Here is a 23,159-nt window from a genome sequence, read left to right as displayed (position 1 = left end):
AAAGGGGGGTGAGGTGGTGGGGAAAGGCAGATTGTTCTATTTGGGATTTACATATTTCAGAAGAATGGTCCCCAAACCCAGAACTCATCCTTGGTTGCAGATTTCTACAGGCTGGCTGAACACTGAGAGATTTGATTTCAAGGGCACATACAATCAGGAAGGAAGTAGCCAGCCAAAGAAGCAACTTGCTCTCAGAAGGGATAGAACAGAAGTAGGAAGTGTTTCTAAAGCTATCAAGATCATGTCGCTGACTCCGTGCTTTTGGTTGTTGAAAAAAAGAGCAATTCATCAATCTGTAAAAAAAAAATGTCTTTATTGGCAATTAACTATTCAAAACATAGATTATCACAAATGCTACCCACACTGACCAATTTACAATGAAATTAAGATACAATTATATATACAGAGATATTTGTCAGAAAATGAAGAATTTTGATGACTCCACATTGGTGATCCCATAAACAATACCTTTGTAAATACCAGCACACTACAAAAGTCTTTCTTGGATTAGTTACCTCATCAACCTTGTTAACTCAAAGCTATGGTTGTGGAGGATGGAATGGAAAATATAGAGACTTCCCTCATTATCACTGGCTTTTTCTACTTCCTTATAACCCCTTGTTATCTTGGATTTTTAGTCCTCCATCATTTAATAATGCTTCACTCTATACTTCTGCCTAAGATCAGGAAAGAAATTTTTTTTTTGCTAAAGCAAATAACTGTACTAGGACCTTGTACTAGTAAAACTATACTTCTAGTTTGTTGGAGAACTATCATAGAATGTTAAGAAGCCATTATTTGGGAAGAATTCTAGTAGTGCTCTGGTATTTCACAGAGTAACATGAATCAGAAACCAAACCCCAAGGATTCTGGGGGCTCAAAGACAGGCTTCGGGTATACATACTAATTTGTCTATTCAAGTGGTACCAATCATACAGATGTTGCACCAGTGGGGGATGTTTGTTCCTTCCAATCACCTTTGGATCATTCTCTTTTCATTCTGGTCCAGCTCCCTTTCTCCAGTTAACAGTCCAAAGGTAGGGAGGTAATGCTAACTTTCCTCAGCTGACCTGTCTGCAATATGTCAGAAAATGTTGCTTCTTGTCCTGCAGCTGGTAAAGGTCACATGAAATCTCAAGAAATTCTACAAGTAAAGCTGGGACTAATTGATTACTCCACTTCAGAGGATCAAAGTCTCTCTCTCTCTCTCTCTCTCTCTCTCTCTCTCTCTCTCTCTCTCTCTCTCTCTCTCTCTCTCCCTCTCTCTCCCTCCCTCCCTCCTCTCTGCTCCCTCCCTCTCCCTCTCTCTTCAGTATTAAGACATATATATATATGTATATATATATACATATATATATATATAATACCCATTTAACTGAATTCTGAAATCAGGTGCTGATTTCAATAAATGAAATGGTTTCAATTTGAGGATTATAAGACATTTTAGAAAGCTGTATTATCCCCAGAATACTGCTTTTAGAGTGATGTCAGATTTTCTGGGAGATGCTCATTGGCTGTGAATCACTTCCTTTTGTAAGCTTAATGTCTCTCAGCTTACCTTTGGAAGGAATGGAGGCTGGTATGTGGTTTAAAGGGCTTAGTGAGGATTGATTTGCCCCTGAGCATTTACCTTGAAGAAAAAAATACAGTCCAGATCCTGGTAACAGAGGCATTAACTCAAGAATGATTCTGAATCTTCCCTTGTCTTACAAATAATAGAAAATGTAAGAATACAATTTCCAAATTCTCTTCCAAACAAATAGGATAATATACCCCACAATATTTTGCATCTATAAGATGTATAAATCACTATAATTCATTAAAACAAAGACTTACACACCCCTAGGAGTATAGCCAGATACATTCACTAGTTGGTAGAATACTTTCAAGGCAATGTTTGCATCTACTGAAAAATCAATTGAAATAATGACATAGGAAAGCATAGGATCAAAGGATCTGGAACTGGGAGAGACCTTAAAGATGAAGTGGGCCAATATCCTTCATTTTATATATATAAGTAAAGTGAGACCTAGCAAAGTGAGATGACTTGCCTAAGATCTCATATACAGAGTAAATGGGATAGCCAGGACTAGAAATGTACTTAACCCGAGTCTAATATTCTTTCCAGTATTCCACACTACCCTGGACATATTTTGAACTGGGAAATACACACTTCACTTTTCCTAAACAAAACAATTTATGAGAACTATTTAGGGAACTAGCTGTCTTAGCGAATATATTTCCTAATCTACACATTGGACAAAGCATAGCAAATCCAAACCTCTGTTAAAGAATTATTGGTATAAGGAAGGATGTGACATCCAGACATAAGCAAAAACAACTCAGAGTTTGCAATAAGTTCAATGCTGTCATCATTTTTCCTAATACAAGGCACCACATTGACTGTCCTGGCTCCTCCTCTTTAGTGTAACCATGGGTAACTGACTAATAGCCAAACAAACTGAGCAAAACAAGAGGGAAAATATCACGAGTTTCAAAAATCTTTAGCAATTGAACTGCCTCTTAAAGAATGTACTAAAACATTTTTCAAAGAATAGAGAAAAAGCTGAACATCTATATCACACACACACATTTCTATCTATTCACCACACAACACTGAAAGTATATACATCTATCTTAGCCATCAGTATTACTCTCTAAGCTGGGAGAGGAGGTGAAGAGCTGGCCATGGGGAGAATCTCGATTCATAGTTTGATTTCTGTTCTTGGAGGGTATCAGAAAAGGGAAAGAGGTGGTTATGGGAATGAAACCCATGATTCTCAAGGAGAGAACCATTCCTGAGCCAGTAGTATGCCCAAAAATAATTCCCTTCTGGTCAAAAACTTTTCCACAAAAGTTATAATTTCTATGTGAGCTAATCAATATGTTAATATATGGATAGAGTAACTTCATGAATAGATATAACTTCCCTGAGATTCAGAACACATAAATAGCCTTTGCTATTTTTGTTGTTATTCGGTAGTTTCAGTCATATTGGACCCTTTTGTGACCCTATTTGGGGTTTTCTTGGCAGAGAGATTGGAGTGGTTTGACTTCTCCAGCTCATTTTACAGATGAGGAACTGAGGCAAACAGGGTTAAGTGACTTGGTAGGGTCACACAGCTACTAAGTCTCTGAGGCTGGTTTTAAACTCAGGTCCTTCCGACTTCCAAGCCCGGCGTCCTATCCTCTGCACCATTTAGCTGCCCTAGCTCAACCTATATCACTCTGGTTAAATTTCAGTCTTGAAAAGGCAGTGCTATTCCATCCTCAGTCAAAGCCATTATCAAATCAAAGATAACATTTAACTAAATGTAAACATGCTATTTGGTTGGTTTTCACAGTTATTCCCAATGACAGCAGAATCCTTGTGAGACCAGAATACCCAGAAGACCATTCAGCTCTATGAGTCCTTTTGAAACAAGTCCATTGTTCAGTCTAACATATCTTATCACTTGTATATAATCCATGAGATTTCTACTGTATTGTTTTCCCTTATTCAAGAAAAGGGGGAAAAATGTTTCACAGCTATTCTTCTTAGACACTCATTGTGATGCAATTTTTAAAACGTTGCTTTCGGTATTTTCACTCTTGAATGGAGGAATGTCGAATTGGTCGATGGTAGTCCTCAGGCCGAGTAATGTGTTCTGGTAAATCAAAACCCCTCAGAAAATGTCCACTATTTTGCTGGGCGAAGTAATAGAGCTGTTTGGCAAGTAATGGCTCAACCTTAATGATTAAAAAAAAAACAGTTATAATGTTCTGTGAAATACATTTTGTTCTTAATCTACTAACAAACAAGCAAACTAAAAAAAAAATTATTAAGTGCAAATCTGAATCTACTGCCACCTAAGATCAAAACATATAGACCCTGGGAAACACCTAGATAGTTGACCTTTTCCCCCCCTTGTGTTCATCCATATGTTTATTTCATATTAAACACTGATCAGAATCTACTGATGATCTTCTCTCCTGAGACTTAAAGTGAACTAGATTAGAAACAAAAAGACCTGGGTTCTCTCCTGGCCTTGCCAACTATCTAGATTTGTGTTCCTGAGTAAGATGATTCTTCTAAATGAGGTCTAGGGCTCCTCACATTTTGCTTACAAATCTAGTTTATGATTCTAAACTATAGACTCATCTGTGACTTGAAATTTACAAGCCATTGAAATTGTACCTTTAACCAGAAAAAATGAAACTGTGGACTGGGGCAATCTTCTGAATGACCTGAGTTCAATAAACTGAATCTTCCCACATCTGTTGCATTCATTGTACAGGCAAAAACCCCCAAGTTATTGGAGATGCAAGGAAAATCCTGATTTCATTAATTTCCAAAAATCTACCTCCCTCATACAGAAAAGTCAGAGAAGGTTCCTAGCAGAGAAAGTTGCAAGTGTATCATTCCCTAAATTCCCTACAGAATTCAACCTTTAGAGACCATGGCATCTGTCTGACTGCTGACTGAGTCAGAGGTCCTAAATCCAAATTTAATCTCTGCTCTTTTTCTGTCTAAACTTACTTCTCTGGGCCTCAGTTTCTTCATATCTGCAAAACAGGGTTTTTAACATGGTTTATGTACTGGACCCCTTTAGAGGTCCAAAGAAACCTATCTTTTCTCATTATTCTCAAAATGATTCTTTTAAAGCACAAAATAAAATGCATAGAACTACAAAAAAAACTATTATATTTATATACAATTATCCAAGAATATTTTTAGCAATTCCATGAACCCCAGGCAAAAAGCCCTTATAAAAATGAAGGGATCAGATTAAATGACCTCCAGTATCTCTTTCAGCTAATATGGGAAAAAGGCAACTTTGTAAATTTCATTTTGACTATTTTTCAAAGGGGGAAATAGAGAATTTCAAAAAAGAATTTAGATTGTCATTTCCTAGTGCACCTCCATACTGAAATACTCGGTTTTTTTCTTTTTTTAACACTGATTAAATTGTCTGCCTCACAATCATGCAGTGAATCAATATAATGATGAAGAGAAGTCCCTTGTCGTTTAGTTTTTGTTGTTCATTGAACTTTTTTTCCTCCTCATCTTTTTCTGTCTCTTTCTCTGCTTCTCTGTCAGTCTTGATCTCTCCATTTGTATTTCAGTCTCTGTCTCTGTTTCTGTCTCTCTCTGTCTCTCTTTGTATTTTATTTTCTCATGTGATAGGATTCATTATTTACTTAAAATAAAAAGTGTCACTCCTTTTTTCCTAATACCATAGAAATTCAGTAAGTGAATACTTACATGGGCTGTGATAAGTTTCCTTTGCCTCTGGGGGTCTGGAAATTCTTCTCCAAAACACAAAACTACCTGGAATCTTGGTGCAAGGCGACCATGGTGAGCAAAAGATTGCAACTCTGGAGATAAAAAAAGACATTCAGAAAACCCTCTTCATGCACTGTAAGTTTCCAAGTCATGTGAAAGGTGCTTAATAGTGATACTACTCTAGAAAATAAGTTGTCTATCTATACACCATGTGGCATGGCAGTAGGCAGCATCACTGTCTGTGTCATAGACCCCTCTGGCAAACTGGTGAAGCCTATGGACCACTCTTCTCACAATAATGGGGTTTTTTTTAGCTTTTTGCAAGGCAATGGGGTTAAGTGGCTTGCCCAAGGCCACATGGCTAGGTAATTATTAAGTGTCTGAGACCAGATTTGAACCCAGGTACTCCTGACTCCAGGGCTGGTGCTTCATCCAATGCGCCACCTAGCCACCCCTAATAATGTTTTTTTAAATGCATAAAACAAAATATATAGAATTACAAAGGGGATTAGTTATATTGAAAGAAATTGTAACTTCACAGACCCCCAGGCAAAAAAAGGGAAAGTTTCTGAAAATCAAAAAAAAAGAGATAAAAAGGATGAAACTGTTAAGATGAATAAGTGAAAGGAGGAAGGGAAGGAGCAAGAGAAAGGAGAAGGAAAGAAAACAAAAAGGGAAAAAAAAGTGAAAAGGAAAGGGAGAGAAAGAGAAGAGAGAACCAAAGTGAATGTAACATTCATAAAGGTTATCATAGTTTGAGAGCAGTTGATTAACTACAAAATGTTTCAAAATGTTTTGATTTCCATGGGAAAAAAAATCAAAATTTTAAAGAAATATTTCCTGAGCTTTTATCTCCCTCCACCTACCACGTCACTTCTGTGACTTTCCAATGCCATTCCACAAGGCTTCCCTCTATGGCCAAGCCAAGATAAGTCAAAGAGAGGGAAGACTTCATTGTCTGGGAAGCAGATGGTAGATACAGAAGAAAGCATACAGACAAGAAGGCAGGAGACCCAGGTATTCATTCTAGCTCTACTATTAATTCAATGTGTGCTTCTGGGTGAGTCATTTCATTCTCTTGAGAACCAGCTTCTTCACTTGTATAATGTGGAGTCCGGCTGACCCTCTACGATCCTATCTCCCTTTAAAAGGCCATTATGGATCACTAATTTAACTCTTCCCAGTGCTTCAATAGGTTTTTTTTGGTTCCCCAATATCCCATGACCTAAAATGATTATCATTTTTGTTGTCCAGTCATGTCTGTCTCTTCATGACCCTTTTTGAGGTATTCTTGATAAAAATACTGCAGTGATTCACTATTTACTTCTCCAGCTTATTTTAAAAAAGAGGAAACTAAGGCTAAAAGTTAACAGTTAAATGACTTGCTCAGGGTCACACAGCTAGTACGAATCTGAGTCCAGATTTCAACTCACAAAGACAAGTCTTCCTGACTCCAGGCCTGGCATTCTATATACTGTACTACCAACTTCCCTTGATTATTATTTTAGTTTAGATCATTTTAGACCTCATATTTAAAATGAAATTTCATTACATGGAAAAATAAAAGTACACCCTGACAAAATAATGAGTTATAGGCTTTAATCAGTGTGGGGTATATTCATACTATACATTTTGGACATCTTCTAGAAAGTACCGTGCCTGAAATATTTCATGCTGAACTGTATTTCCAGGCACCTACTAAAGCAGAAAAGTAATATCAGCTATTAATTACTTCTGCCGAGCACAAAGGTATGCCAGGAGCCAGAGTATATAGCCCAGACCCACAGCTTCTTTGCTGAATATTTCTAATTGAAACTGGAGCCTTACTGAGCAGAGAAAGGCACAATCTGATTCATCAGCCCATCTTCCCCTTGTTGATGTTCAAGACATTCCTGTCTTGGGATTTGTCAGTTCATTAAAGAAAGGGTAACATCCCAAGTCTTCAAATCTATTTGACACATTAGTCCTAAATTGTGCAATAGCCCTGTGGCTGCCTCTTTTATTAGCTAGATGCTTCCAAGGGCTGTGACTTACAGTTTGTGTATCCTAGATGGGTAGATATGGAAAAATTTTCCATCATTCTCTTTAACTACAGAAGAGTTTCAAGCTAATTCACTTGGCTATGTGAGAGAGAAGAGTATAGAAATGTAGAGGTATTCAGTTGTTTCCAGAATTCAAACTATTTCAATGAAATCTGGAAACAAGTCCGGGAGAGTAGAAAGCTGAAGCAACACACTGGTTGACCAATCTCCCTGTTAAGAGAAAAGTGGAATTTATGGTTTATGATGTTTGTCTACCTAATCCACCTTCACTGGACAAATGTTCTTTTCTTCATTTGATTCTTCCTGTGTGGATGCCATCTGAACACCTACCTAGAGCTGAAATGTGGACTCAATTCTGTCCTGGTAATCTCCCAGCTCTCTAATAATAATAGTAATGACTTATAATAAGGAGAAGAAGAAAAAAGATGAAGAGGTGGAGGAGAAGGAGGAGGAAGAACAAGAAGAACAAGCAGCAGCAGTTAGATGATATAGTAGATAGAGTGCTGGATCTGACATCAGGAAGACTCATCTTTCTGAGTTTAAATCTGACTTCAGACACTTACTGAGTGACCCTGACTGCCTTGGTTTACTCATCTGTAAAATGAACTGGAGAAGGAAATAGCAAACCACTCCAGGATCTTTGCCAAGAAAACTTCAAATGGGATCACAAAGAGACAGATACGACTGAACACCAACAACAAATAATCATAATAATGACTCCTAGTTATACAGCACTCTAAGGTTAGCAAAGCACTTTCTGGATATTGGAAAGTACATTCACTGGTAAAGAAATCAGAGGATTTGGGTTCAAATTCTGCCTCTGATACTTATTCCCTATAAGGCCTCAGATAAGGCTCCATCCTCCCTGGATCTCAGTTTCCTCAGCTGTGCTATAAAGGGGTTGGGGACAGATGAGGTGGCCTTGAAGCTCCCTTCCTTTCAACATGAGCTCTAGACTCCATCTCCTGTGATCTCCTTTGAACCTTCACTTAGAAGGAAGCATCACAGGTATAAACAAATCATAACCCAGCTCAAAGATAGAGTTCTGGTGTTTGACTTAGATACTAGCTTGTGGGCAGGTAAGAAGAGCAATCTAAGGGACCAGAATGGTCCATTTACATTTCACAGGAATCCTTTTGCCCACTGCTTGAATGTGCCAGTCTTTCAGGTACAGAGAAGCTATGGCTTAAAAACATGCAGCTGAGGCTCAGAACAGGAAGGAAATGCAAACTGAAACTTCAAGGGGAACTCAGGAAGGCAGAAGTGATTTTCTTGAATTTCTTAGGATTCTTGAGCTAAAAGCCCCTATTCGTGTGACATCCCTAATTTCCCTCAGCCAAAGCAGGCAATGCCTCCAGAGCTGTGGCAAGCCCAACCCTGACCATGCCCAGCTCATATTGAATAATTTTCTGTGACTCCTTCCTATCTCCAAACATATGAAATCTTACATATCATGTCTGAAGAACAAGAGAGATGAAAGAATCCAGAAGGATCACCCCCAGATTCCTCCCTTCATTTATAAGGATAAGGAACTGTGAGGCCCAGAGATGCTAAATGATTTTCCTCTTCATACACAGAGAGGACAAGGCAGGGGCTGTATTGGACCCCAGATTTTCTGACTCTAGTTCTGGTTCCCTTCCCTTTTCCCTGATTCTACCTTTAGAAGGGCTAGCCTAACATTCTGAATCCAATGTAAGCAGGGTCCACAAACATAGGGTTAGCTCTTCCCCTACTTACTGTCCTCTTTCCAATATCACAGGATCCCCATTCCACGGAACACAATGGAACAGCCATTGTAAAGAGTTCTATAGTATTGTTCAAGATGCCCTTAAGAAACAAAGGGTTTCCTTTAGAGGATCACAGATTTAGGGCTTATCTTACAGAATAAGAAACCAAAGTACAGGGAAGGAAAGTTTCTTATTTAAGTAAGAGGCTGAGGCAGAATTCAGATTCTAGTCTTCCTGACTGCTCTCTATCCACTGTGTTACATGTAAAGTACCCTTGCAATTTTACTTTCTTAGAGAAAAGTTCTCCTCTCCCTCTTGTTTTATGTCATTCCCTGGTAGGCTGATTAGGTACCTGGGGAAGTCAACTATAGATCATAATATAGATCATGCTTCCCACAAATCCAATTCAGTTTGCTTAAAATATGAGTATTGACAATAACCTGTGCTATTTTTAATACATGTAAATAGAATTCTATAAGAATATTTTTAAATGTTTCCAGAAACTATAATATGACTATTTTATGAGTACCAAAGGTAGCATGGAACAATGAATAGAGAGAACTGGTCTTGACACCAGGAAAATCTAGATTTTAGTAGTGTTCCTGACAAATATTGGTTATATGACCCTGAGCAAATCTCTTAATTTTTCCAAGCTCTGAAAACAATAAGCAGCATATAAGGTGCCAACCAATACTGATTTAGGGAGTATCCCTACCTAGGAGTTTGCTAAATCAGAGAAATCACAGGTTCAATCCTTATCTTGAATTTTTTCATTTCAAATAAATCTCAAGTAAAGAGTATAAATTTAAATGATCTAGACCAAAAGAGCAACTTTTTCAAAAGATAGGACAGTATTTAAGAAACTCTACCAAGGCCTGGACTACCTCCGCCTGGCATGGTTGACATCTGTCAATGTTCTAGGTCAGTAAGAATAACTTCAAAGGTCAAAGGATACATGAAAAAATGGACGATTTATTAGAGGTTTCCAGAAATCAGTGATGAATTTATGGGATTAAAGGCTAAGCAAAGGGCAGGAAATAGGCTAGTTGATCAGAAATGGGTCAGCTACTATCCCCTCCCTCTCCTGTCCAAAAGAAGCAACCCAGACCACAAATTTAATCCCTTAGGATAGGTTTTTGAAATATGGGACCATTGTCATTATCAAAATTAGCCTAGGACAAATCTAATACAGATACATAACAAAAAGCAACCCATTATAATCAACACATGCCATCACAAAACTAACTCAAAACAATAATGCTTAATAATTTCCCTCTTTAGTCAAATTCAATAGACCCATTTCAAGTTTCCATATGTTAAAAGGCAGTTGCATAAAGATGACACATCTGAGCTTGCATTATTAATAACATACTTCTAACGCTAACCTTTACAATTTTTCTAGGAAATTTAAAGGTCTGAGACATTAATACATATGCTCTTAGTGAACATATTGCTAAGACACCTAAATTTCTATTCATGGGATACTAGTTGTTGAAAACCAGAATGTAAAAGGTCATCCTATCAAGCATTTCAACTGGATTTCTAGCTCCCCCACCCATACCAGCTCAAAGTAGAGGCATGACAGCTGAGCCAGAAAACCTGGATGACCCTTGGCAAGTACAGAATTGACACAGCAAAGATCCCTGACTATGTGTGGATGAGTTAGTCATTCTTAACTATTATCCCCTCCCTCCTAGTAATACTGACAGACATCCAGACAAGTAAGTGTTTTACCTGATAAAAACTGTTGTGTGTCAAAAAGTTTGCAGGTCTGTTCCCTTTCCAGCTTATTAGGACGGTCACTGCATAATGCCAAAGGTCCATCCCAGTAGATCCTGCTTTGACAAAGTCTCTTAGCATACAGCCCATCAGGTGCCATCCAGAGAATGACTCCCCTTTCCAAATGGCTCAGCAATTTTTCTATGTTTTTCCTCTGGACATTATCCTCTGGATAGGGGAAGAGAACCTGATCCAGGCTACTGACATCATAGCTCTGGCTATGAGATATCCTACAGCCTTCAGGGCTCGAGGTGGTTATCTCCTTCACCAGTATGTCACGATAATATAAACAGATGTGCAGTCGGCAATCTGGAGAGAGAAGTTTGTTTTATGGTCAGCATCAACAGAAGAGAACTCTATAACCATGCTATCAGACATCACATTGACTTGCCTAAATGACACTTAACTTGTTTTCATATTGCTAATGGTGGGTCTGATATGTCTAAAATAACAAGTCTTGTACTAATTATCAAGTATTTATTTTCAAACCAGAGGGTTAATCCTGAACTTAAGAAGAGTTCTAGAGTCAACCATAACCAATGAAAAGAATGGTATTTCCCAGTCTTTGTGCTCTGACAACTGATGGTTTATGCTTTGCTTCAGCTTTGGGTGATACAGCACCTGAGAACAAGCTCCATGGAAAGACTGGCACAGGTATGAATTAGGGAAATAAAAGTACAGGGTGGTAGGCAGGTATTTGTATGGAAATCATTGGATAAAAGTTAAAAATAAATGAAAGGAAAGAAAAAAGGAATGAATGAGAGGGAAAGGGAAAGGGAGAAAGAGAAAGAGAAAGAGAAAGAGAAAGAGAAAGAGAAAGAGAAAGAGAAAGAGAAAGAAAGAGAAAGGGAAAGAGAAAGAGAAAGGGAAAGAGAAAGAGAAAGAGAAAGAGAAAGAGAAAGAGAAAGGGAAAGAGAAAGGGAAAAAGAAAGGAAGAGAAGAAAAAGGAAAGAGAAGAAAAGGAAGGGAAAATTTTGTAAAATGATATTTTGTCTTCAGGGAAGCCTGGAAGGATTTGCATGAACTGATGCTGAGCGAGATGAGCAGAACCAGAAAAACACTGTACATCCTAACAGCAATAAGGGGGTTATGATCAACCTTGATGGATTTGCTCATTCTAACAGTACAACAACCAGGGACAATGTTGGGCTATCTGCAATGGAGAATACCATCTATATCCAAAGAATTGTGGAGTTTGAACAAACACCAAAGACTATTACCTTCAATTTAGAAAAAAACCATTATCTTATTATGTAATTTTCTATCTCTTATAATTTTTCTTCCTTAAGGATATGATCTCTCTCTCTCTCTCTCTCTCTCTCTCTCTCATCACATTCAACTGAGATCAATATATATATATACCAAGGAAACAATGTAAAGACTAACAGACTGCCTTCTGTGGGGGTGGGGGGAGGGAAGCAAGAATGGGGGGGAAATAAAAATAATCTTTCTAAAAAATGATTATTTTTTCAAAATGACAGGAATAATCATATATCCACAAATGCTTTGCAAACTAACCAGTAATGGGGGAAAAAAGTTTCTTGAAGGTGACAAATTCAATTAAATTTCTATTTAACTATACCTGACATTTGACAACAGTCCTTAAGACTGTGTGATCTAATTTTTATATGATGAGATTTACAAATTTATTCATTTAATCTATTTAGAAAGGATCCTAAATAGCATTTACTAGATAAGGGGAAGAATTTGCTCTGTTAGAGAGTTCTTTAATGTCTTAAGCAAGGCTGTGGACAGATTTCATATTCCTAAATTGTATATATTCAGTGTCATATTTAAGTGGAAGAGAACAAATTTTTGCTCAATTTGGTCAAAAGAAACAAATCAATCTTGACAGGAAGACTCCCAAAAATAAAGCCCACAAACCTCCAATCAAGAGAATTGACTCAGCTCATTGGTACTCTGTGTGTTTGTGCAGACAGACTCAAACACCAAGGACTCAAAGTATATACTGATAAAGAGGTGTTGCCTTTTGGAGGTGACTCTTGGGGCAGGTTTCATTTCATTTAGTGACATCAGTTATCACAAGGTCACACTGACATAAATAGCTGTTTACTTCCTACTCCTCTAGCACCCACGCAGATTGGGGTACCCATGAATAGAGTATGAAAGTTCTAAAAACACAGATGCTCTCATATCTAATTCTTACTGCCCCAATCATTGTGACTTCTCAGAAGACCTTTTAAAAACTAATGTCAAAAAAAAAGCTAATGTCTTCTCAGTTTCTGACACTGCAATAAATGAAAATCAAGAATCCAAAAGTCATTATGAAAAATAGCTTCTTCCCCCCCCAACCCCATATAGTACAGTCTCCAATATCAGTTTTAAAATGGTAACACCAAAGGTAATTCAAGGTAACACCAAAGACTAATACTGATTTGTACAGTCAAATCCCTTCACAATGCAATTCAAGGGAATTATCTAACTTCTCTGGTTGGTCTACAGTTATGCTACATCAAAAGTCACCTGATGTTAGAATTAGGACCAAAGATGAATCGTAGAGACGGTTCAATACCATGTTGCAGCTTGAAAGAAAGAAAATCTGATTTGACCTCTTGGTGTCCAGACTAAGCTATAGCTTTTGACTTTCCTTAAGATAAGGGAAATTAGGTCCAGAAATCTAATTGCTATGCAACGATAATTGTTGCAATGAAAGTGGTAACCTACAACCATTTATTATCCAACCTTTGCTCAGAAATCAAACTCTGATAATATTTACTAATACTCTGAACACTGCTATAGTGGATACTCACTCAATGTATATTTACTGAGTAAACATGTGTATCATCAAAAATGAAATTTGTGAGCATATTCTTATTACTAATAAGAATAGCTAAAATTTATATAGTATTTTAAGATTGCAAAATGGTTTACAGCTATTATCTCCTTTCATTTATTGACCAATCAATAGTGATAAACAAGCAACTCAATTCAAATGATAATCACTGAAAAGAAATAGAAGATTCTAAAGGATCAATTTAATAAAATTTTGTCACTTTTTATTGGTTACTTCCAATAGTTCAAGTTTAATTTTTAAGTGAACATGGATACACAAACAGACAAAGAGGAAAGAGGCCAGTACCAACTCCCCTATACTTCTCCTGCCATAACAAATCACTTTTTGCTGAAGGCACCATATTAATGATGAATTTCTATGTTTCCTGGCTTCCTTTAAGTCCCAACTAAAATCCCTTCTTTCTTTCTTTCTCCAATCCCTCTTCATTCTAGTGTCTTTCTTAATTATTTCCTATTTATCCTGTATGTAGCTTGCTTTGTATATATTTGTTTGCATGTTATGTCCCCTATTAGATTGTAGGATTGAAGTCAGGAATTGTTTTTTGCCTCTTTTTGTACTTAGCCTTGCACCTGGTTCTTAAGGTTTAATGAATGATTAGTCCTCTTTTTCAGAGAGGCTCAAGTCACCAGAGTTCTACACATTCATTAGTCTACAAATGAGAGACACCAGGAAGAACTGCTGTGACCCCATTTTCTCTGTGGCTTACACCGATAGACAGAACATCACACTTACCTGAGAGGGCCAGGGCTTCAGCAGATCTTATGCTTGGCTCTATGGGAATTCCAGGAGTCTGTGACTCAGGTGGTGCACAAGCATAAAAGGTGCCTGTCACCTGGCAACCTGTTTTTACAAATAAAAACCAAATGATTTCTTAACTGACAGTCAAAGTCAGGAAGAGGCAAGCACCTTTTTTGAAGCAACGTTGCTATTCCTACCACTCCACAAAATAAACCTGGGAAATAAACTGGAGACCTCAGAGGTCTTCTAGAGCAAAGACCCTAGGAGCTTAATGCTAAATATATCACAAGACAGGCAGTAATGTGAAGGCAAACTGAAACCAAGTTAGGATACAGGTGACAGTTGCTATTTTTTTCATACACACTTTTAATTTTACCAATAGGGAACTGTTTGAGTGAAAACTCCCTCCACTGATCAGCAACTCTTAAGTAAGTTCCCTGGAATAGTGATAAGTATAGTGACTTGCGCAAGATTACACAACTTATTAATGTTTTCATGGGTGGGAATCTTTCTGGTTTTCCAAGGTTAGTCCTCTTTCTTACTTCAATGTCTTATGACAGATGTTATAATTCATGTTGTAAAAATGAGAAAAATGTTGTTCAGTCATATTTAACAATTTGGAGTTTTCTTGACAAAGATTCTAGAGTGATTTGCCATTTGCTTCTCCAGTCATTTTACAGATGAGGAAACCAAGACAGTCAGGGTCACTCAATAAGTGTCTGAGGTCAGATTTGAACTCAAGATGATTCATTTCCATTCTAAGCCCGGCTTTCTATCTCCTGAGGGCAAAATTATTTGGTTACTTCCTCACTATCTCAAGAATCCTTAGATGGGAAAGTTTAATAAAGTTCTTGGCCCACATCATAGGACTTGGAATAAAACTAAGAATTGAAGAAATCTACTACAGCAGGCATTTGATGGTTTCTCCTTAGGATAAGATTCAGAATTACTTGATTATAACATAGTTTAAATATATTAACTTAGGATCCACACCAGAAAATCAATAGTCTTTTGTTTTACTCCCAGTAAAGAGAAGGGAAGAGATGAAGAATAGTCCACTTAATAGGTAAAAAGATACTCAATTGCCTAGGGAACTGTCTTCCCTCTTGCAATTACTCATGGCAGTCTTCCTTTACAGTGTTCCCAGAAAGGGGAAGCTCTTTGTCCCTGCTACGTTAGCAGTGATTTTTTTTTTAATTGTGGGTCTCATTATCAGTGAGTTCAGCATTAGTGGACCAAAAATACAATACTGTGGATAAAAGAAGGCTGGGCTGGAATACTTCTTACCATTCTCACAAGCAGGACCCTGCCAATGGTGACTTCGAGTTCCAAAAGGGACAGTTGCACATTGATAGGAGATTTCTGGGTGAGGTTGCTCTGGAACAAAATCTCTCCAATTACGTTCATGGGGCATAATATAGTTTGGAACCTGTTCAGATCAAAAAGGAAGAAATACAAAAAGTGCTTTGAGGAACTCATCCCATATCATCATATTGATTGAAGGGCATTTTCCCTTTCCATATTCCTGAACTTCCTAGGTATTCACTCATTTGGCAGGTGACCAAGAGTGGTTCTATCATCAGAAAAAAAAAGTTTAGAATAAGTTATTCATCTCACCAAGTTAAAGAATATTTTAAAAAATACAATCAAGGCACTGTTGCAAAATATTGATTTATGCAGAGCTTCATCATATGGTTAAACTCTGGCACCAAAAATACCCCCAGAGAAAACTACCTCCCTTTACCCACCAGATTCAATCAAACAGAGCTGTAATTCACTTTTAAAAAAAAAGCCAACTAGGATCAGCTGCCCTGTGGTTTCACATGATAAAGCACTTCTTCCCAAGTTATAAATTTCAACAAAAGGTCTATTTCCCTGAAGAACTGAATCAGTTGGGGGGGGAAATTCTACTTCTCCCTCTGTCTCCCTCTATCTCCCTCTGTCTCTGTCTCTGTCTCTGTCTCTGTCTGTCTGTCTCTCTCTCTCTCTCTCTCTCTCTCTCTCTCATCTCCATTTTCCTTCCCCACTCCCATCAAACACATCAGACAATCCCAACAATCCCTTTGAATATTTAAAATTTTCTTTCAATGGAAAAAATTGTTATTTTTCCTTGTTCTTATCATATAAAACAATGAGCTTGATTTTTTAAATGGAATTTATTAGTTGTTCTGTTCTGACTTACAAGTTCAGCAACTCACCTGAGGTGGTAGTGATGGGTAGGGAGCAGGCATTGCAAAAGAGTGGTTCATAATTAACTGGGTATCCTCCAAGACCATTTGTTTAGCTCCTATTTGCATATAGATAAGAGGGGGAAAGTACATTTAAACATAATAAAAAGTTGAAGGTTAAAAATAAATTTTGATACAGAATGACAATTTCTCAAAGTGAAAAGGGACCTCAGAAAATATCCCATCCAGAAAGTATATCAAGCAAAATTTTTGCCAGCAATATTTGAAGGGGGAAATGATTCCTAAAAGTAATGATGGGTAGAAAAATCCTTAGAGCAAATAAATTTAAGTTTAGCCTTTTTGGTGGTAGTTAGTCGGGAATAATCAAAATTCCCAAGGGTTATTGATTCGTGACCAGAAATATGGCTATGACATACATTACTAGAGTAATTCACCAACTAATAAAAGAATAAGTGCCAGGGGATCTGTAGTATACCTCTCATTGAGTGACATTAGGCAATTAGTCAATAAGTTTTTAAGTGCTTATTATGGACTGTGCTAAGCCTGAGGATACAAAGAAAGGTAAAAGATATTGTCTACTCTTATGAAACTCAAAGGCTAATGGGGGAAACAATCTGCAAACAACTATGTACAAACAAGATATGGACAGGATAAACTGGAAATAATCAACAAAGAACAAGCATTACTATGAAGGGGAATCAGGAAAGACTTTTCGTAGAAAGGGGGATTTTTAGCTAGGATTTGAAAGAAGCTAGGAGGCAGACACAGCCACAGGGAGAAAAGACCTGGAAAATACCTGGAATTTGGAGGTAGAATATTTCATTTGAGGATCAGTAAAGAAGGTCAGTATTATAGGATCACAGAGTACTTGGGACTGAATAAGGAGTAAGAAGACTGGAAAAGTAAGAGAGGGAGATATTATGGTTTTAAATGCTAAACATAATATTTATATTTGGTCCTTGAGGTGATAGGGAGCCATTGTGTTATTGATTAGAGAGATGAAATCATCAACCCTGCACACGAAGAAGATTAATATGACAACTGAGTGGAAGATAGACTAAAGTGGATAGATATCAATCAAAAAGTTGCTGCGATAGACAAAGCATGAGGGGATGGGGGTCTGCACTAGGTGATGACTATCAGGAAAGAGGAGGCAGAGAAGAGAGGTGGTAAAGGAAAGAATGACAGAACTTAGGTTTGATTGATATCTATCCACTTTGGTTAGATATCAAGGGAGGGGGGATTACCAAGGATGAGGATGAGAACCTAGGCTGGGAGCTTGGTTGGCTTGGAGGATGGAGATGCCCTATATCATAATAGGGAATTTAGAAGGGGAGAGGCTTGGGGGAGTGGTTAAAGGGGGAAAGTTGTGGTAGAATCTTTAAAATCTAAGAAGTCTACATAAAAATATTTTACTATAGAAAACTCAAATCAGAGCTTCAGAATGAAGCCAGGACTTTTTGAATTTTCAACCTGACTGGTAGTTTTCATGAAGAAAGAAAAAAATATGACAAAATAGAATTGAAGCATTGAATGTTTTCCCACTCTTAACAGCATATAATGCACAAAAATGAGATTCGATTTTAAAAATAACAACAGCAAGGAAATTCCTTACCTTTTTTTGCCCCTTCAGGAACAATTCTGTAAACTTTATATGGATCTGAGATATCCAACTGGCTTCTTTCAACCAACTCTTCAAAGTCATTACTCTTGTTAAGGGCACAACGCAACCTTGTCTTCCAGGTAGGAGGGTCAGGTTTGTCAATACCTTCCCTGAACTTCCCTTTAAAAAGTGCCCAAGCCTAGGAAGAAAAGTAAAGAAGGGAAATGTAAAATTAAAATGCTAGTGATTTTTTAAAAACTGCAGAGTTTATTATTAGTTTATCTATTAGTTTACAAATAAAACCATTCTTTACCAATAAGATCACAATTGTGCACACTATTGTTGAATTCAAGAGAGATGGTTTAAGAGGAATAACTTGATTGTTCCATAGAATGAACAGTCACCATGTCAAAATGACTCAAAAACGGAGGAAGGAAGCTCAAAGGGCTTGGGGATTTTGCCAAAGCTGTGGTTATGTATTCAAGATCATCTCCTCTAGATAAGGAAAACTGAGGCTTCATTTCCCATAGGAAGACATTAAAGACAATGTGGTTTACCCAGTGTCACACAGTTATAAGACTGGGTTTCATTGGTGGGAATCTGAATCATTTGCCTGAAAATCAAAGGATACCATAATAAGGAATAGAGTTTTAAAGACTTTTAGATAGCTGAAATCTAAGAAAAGACTCTCTCTCTCTCTCCCTTGCTTTTCTAACATTACAAGTGGCAAGAGACTACTTTCTCATTAGATCAGTGTAAGCCTGCTCTAGAACAGAATGAGAGACTTACACAGGGATGAAAGACTCAAATAGAGATACCGACAGAAACAGAGGTGCACAGAGGCAAAGGGACAAAAAGAGTTCTGTCCCAAGCTCTTCAGCTCCCTCCAGCGCAGGGCCTCTCTGCCTAAAAAAGATCTCCCAGTCTGGGTCAGCAGCACCAACTTTCTAGATATTGCTCACCTAGCACTTTCGGGGCTTGTGACTTGGCCCCTCATTTGTGCAAACACCTCAGAAAGCTACCAGCTTTTCGTTTTCTCATGTGGTCTCCAGCGGGACTGTACCTGAGGGTTAGGATCCCACAGACATCTACCCATTTCCCGGGTCCTCCCCTAACAGTCCCACAAGCCCAACCACCACCCCTGCCTCCTCTACCTGCTGCTGCTGACAGTAACAGGGGAGGGCGACTTGCAGGACCTGGGATGGGCGAGAGATCAAGCTGCCCTCCTCCTGTCCCCTCCCCTGCCCCTCCATCCTCGCTCACCTGGGACAGCCCCCCCCCCCCCAGCTCTCCTCCTCGCTCCCCAAGCGTTAACGACCTTGAAGAGGGCAGCATCCTCCTCGCGGTTGTAGTCCTGCTTGCCGGCATGTTTCCAGGGGATGCGGAAGATGCTCTTCTCCTCATTCTCCCACACCAGGCCCGGGTACTTGCCGCTGTCAATCTGGTCGATGAGCCACTGGCGGAGTTTGCCGTTGCCACAACTCACAGAACTCATCCCGCACTCGCTGCCGCCGCCGCCACTTCCCTCCAAGTTCATGCCCCGCGCGCCGGGTCCCCTGGTGCCGCCGCCGGGCCGCCGCCGCCGCCGCTAGCGCTCACAAATGTCCCGACCCCAAACTACAGAGAGGGGGACAAGGAACAGGAGGCCGGCCCCTTTAGTCTCTGCCGGCGCCAATGATGCTTCGTCAGCCCCACTCCTCCTCCCTCCCGTTAACCCCACGCTCACGAGAGGAAGCAAGCTTCTGGTTTCTTAAGGATTGCAACTCTCCCACTGGAGACTTGTCTCTTTTGCACCCTCCTCCCTCTGAACACCTACAGGCCTTCCAAAGCCCTTCTGAGCGCGCGCTCCTGGGGAGCGTGGTCAGACCCCTCTGAGCTTTGCATGCTAGCCGACCTCTGTCTCCCTTGCTCACCAGGTCCCTCACCGGGAGCCTGTGTTTCCTATTCTGGAAGGCATCGTCTTCTTCCCGGGACCTACCCGGGCACCCTCCCAACACACCCAACACCCTCTTTTTACATTTCTAGTTACACTTTGCACGGCTCCCCCATGCTGCCGTGCCCTTCCACTTGAACGTGGAGACTTTGTTTGCCACATCGGTTCAGTTGGAAATACATTGGGAATTCTGTTGGGAGCCCTTCCCCCAGTACGCCTGGCTCTGGGGGGCTTTCCCTTAACCCTCCTCTCCGATCCTGGTCTCCCCGGTGCTTCCAGGCAAAAGTGACCCCGACCTTTGGAGACTCCCGCCGCCGTCTCACGCTCTCCTTTCCCCACTCCCCACCCTTCCCAAGTTAAACGTGCCTACCCGAAGGTCAGGGCCCTAAGCCTAGAGGAGAGCCAGGGAGGCTCATCTCAGAGGGACGAAGAGAGAGAAGATGAGCAAGTGGGACTGAGAGCAGGGTCAAAGTCACTTCACGAGGGATCCACGGGCCTCCCAGACTCCCCCTCGCCCGGAGGAGAGAAAGGGGGAGGATGGAGGAGCCCTCTGGATCCAAGAGTTGCCCACCCCGTCTCAGGTGGAGCGGTAACAGCAGCTGAGAGTGCTGCGAGACTTGTCTAGATCCAGATCCAATAGCCTGAGAGCGCTCCGTCCTGCGTCAGAAGAGGCAGCTCAGAGGCTGAAACTCCACTCCAATTCTGTCCCCTTTTTTCTCCTTTGCTCAAGAATTACACTATCGAGGTCTCTCCAGTAGCTGCCATTTGTTTCCCTCCATTCCCGCCCCCAGCCCTCCCTTCACCCCTGGTTAGCAGCCACCACGTGAAGCTCGAGCAAAGCGTCCAGAGGAGCGAGCGCAAGGGCACATCGTTATCCAGGATCTTTCCAAAGTCTCAGCATTGCACCAAGACGTTGGGCACACTCTATTACCCCACGGGAAAGATCCAGCCTACAGCCTCTGGCAGCCTACAGATTTCAACTATCCTCGTGATGTCAGTCACATAGCATCCCGAAATAGTATTTTCTAAGACGCAAAGCCTAGTGCCTGCCCCCACGGAGACGCTTCATAAATGCTTTTTCCTTTCCATCCCTGGCCCCTGCGATTCTTTGCTGTCTCTCTCTGTGTGTCTCTTTCTATGTGTGTGTACGCGCGTGTGTGAGATTCTCTGTGTCCTTCTGTCTCTTTTCTCAGGCGCTCTGGCTCCTCTTCCCTCCCCTCCCGCACACACACGTGGATTTCTGCCCCGAAACCTCGCTCAGCATGCAAGGACTGTTCAGTGTGCTTGCAGCACCACTTCAAAGTGACAGGAGTGCAGTGGGAACCATCCGGCCACCTGCAGGCCACCTATCCACCTCAAAAGACGCTTGCTCTCTTCCTCCCATCTGAATCTCCCCGGGATGCCCCCTACCCCACCCCCACAGGCTCCCTGAGACCAAGCTTGGCTAATTCCTCTCTCCCACCTTGGCGGAGGTTCGAGACTAGCAGTTCTTACCTCTGTCCCAGCCTCAGAGGAGAGGTCTGCTGTTGGGTCGCAAAGTTCTCAAAGTGATGAAACTACAAGCCTGCGGGGGGGAAAAGAGGAACTTTATATGAAGCGTGAAAGCCCAGCTCGGGGCGGGGACAGAAGGGGGGCGGGAAGGGGGTCAGGACTGCTGGGGTAGGGAGGAGTGGGCTGTGGGCGAGGCCTGGGAGGGAGGCGGGAAGGGGGCGCGGCTTTCCAGGGCGGGGAGCAAAGTTCATTTACTTGAATTTCTGCTATTTTAATAACGGGGATGGGGCGGGGAGACGTGTGAGCTGGAAGGCAGTGGGGTGGCTGAATTGACTTCTTTTTGTACGGAAGCCAGAGCAGGGGTTGTGTGGAGGATGGCGGGGAGGAGAAGAGAGGAAGAGAAGAGGAAAGGAGAGGAGAGAAAGAGAAGGGGGAGAAGGAGGAGGAAGAGAAGAGGAAAGGAGAGGAGAGGAAGAGGAGGGGAGAAGAAAAAGGAGGAGGGAAAAAAAGGAGAGTGGAAGAGAGAAAAATAAGACCCAGATTCGTACTCTGCGTGAAGGGGAAAGACTGAGCCCTGAGCCCTGCGCCCTAGCCAACCTAGGCACCCTAGCCGCCGGGGCAGCTCCTTGAACCTCAAAGGACCTGTCTTCAGCAACCTGGGAGAGTTTCCGTCTGGCAGTGGACGAAGGGGTATCGGCCTCTTTCCCTTGCCCACCCCATTGTGGCGACTGATAATTTAGTACTCAACCCCTAAGAATAAAACGAGGTAAAATGAGGAGTTGGTCACTGTGTCCAGGATTTGTTTTGGAAGTCCTGGATAGTACTATTGAGTTGATAATACTAATAAAAAAGGAGGAGAAGATGACAATAATGCCAACAGTGGAAATAGAAGCTTCTAAGTGACACAAGAAACCTAAAGAAAGCAACATGCTCCAAAATTTTAAAAATTCTTTACATTTAAACTGATACTACTTTGTATCATTAGTGTGATTCTTAGATTTTGGGAGTGTGTCTGTGTGTGTGTGTGTGTTTGTGTGTGTGTCTGTGTGTGTGTCTGTGTGTGTATGTGTGTGTGTGGAGAGAGAGAGAGAGAGAGAGAGAGAGAGAGAGAATACTTAATATAGAAACCCTTTTTATTATTTGGTTTGGACTCATTTCATTTCTGTGAAAACTTCTTTCACTGATATAGGAGGGAATTGCTTTGTAACTTAAGTCTTAGTTGCCAGGGGCACTGAAACTTTGCCCTATGGAATCACATGACCAAGAAACATCCAAGACAGGATTTGATCTCAAATCTTCCACAAATCCATTCCTCTATCCACTATTTGAGTTTTCTACTCACACGGTAGATATACCAAGTCATGATCTACTGAGTCTATAATTAAGGTGAATGAATGTTATTTGAATTTATCAAACTGCCCCCCCAGATTTAAATTACAGAGTTATCAAAGAAGGAGAGTAAATTATCCAAGTCTTCAGTTATCCCCAGACTCCAATTCCAACTTGGAAACTAGTTTTTATCTCAAAGAAAGCTCCCCAGTTAAGGTGCCTTATAAATGTTCAGCATTAAATAAAC

At 40.3% G+C, this 23,159-nt stretch overlaps 1 protein-coding gene across 1 annotated transcript; it reads right to left on the bottom strand.

Annotated features, from left to right (window-relative positions):
• Window positions 1-21: 21 nt before the first annotated feature.
• IRF4 (interferon regulatory factor 4) lies at window positions 22-21,627 on the bottom strand. Its single transcript, XM_074199423.1, has 9 exons — window positions 21,587-21,627; window positions 19,478-19,776; window positions 18,172-18,358; window positions 16,566-16,654; window positions 15,655-15,796; window positions 14,362-14,469; window positions 10,770-11,123; window positions 5,246-5,358; window positions 22-3,729 (listed from the first exon to the last, which is right to left on the bottom strand). The coding sequence occupies exons 2-9, from the start codon at window positions 19,694-19,696 to the stop codon at window positions 3,586-3,588; spliced, it is 1,356 nt and encodes a 451-aa protein (XP_074055524.1). The 5' UTR covers window positions 19,697-19,776; window positions 21,587-21,627; the 3' UTR covers window positions 22-3,585.
• Between the last annotated feature and the right edge of the window lie 1,532 nt (window positions 21,628-23,159).

Source organism: Macrotis lagotis, chromosome X, assembly GCF_037893015.1.
Source record: "Macrotis lagotis isolate mMagLag1 chromosome X, bilby.v1.9.chrom.fasta, whole genome shotgun sequence".
In the NCBI taxonomy this organism is placed as follows: Eukaryota; Metazoa; Chordata; class Mammalia; order Peramelemorphia; family Peramelidae; genus Macrotis; species Macrotis lagotis.
This window is presented reverse-complemented; position numbering and strand designations above follow the sequence as displayed.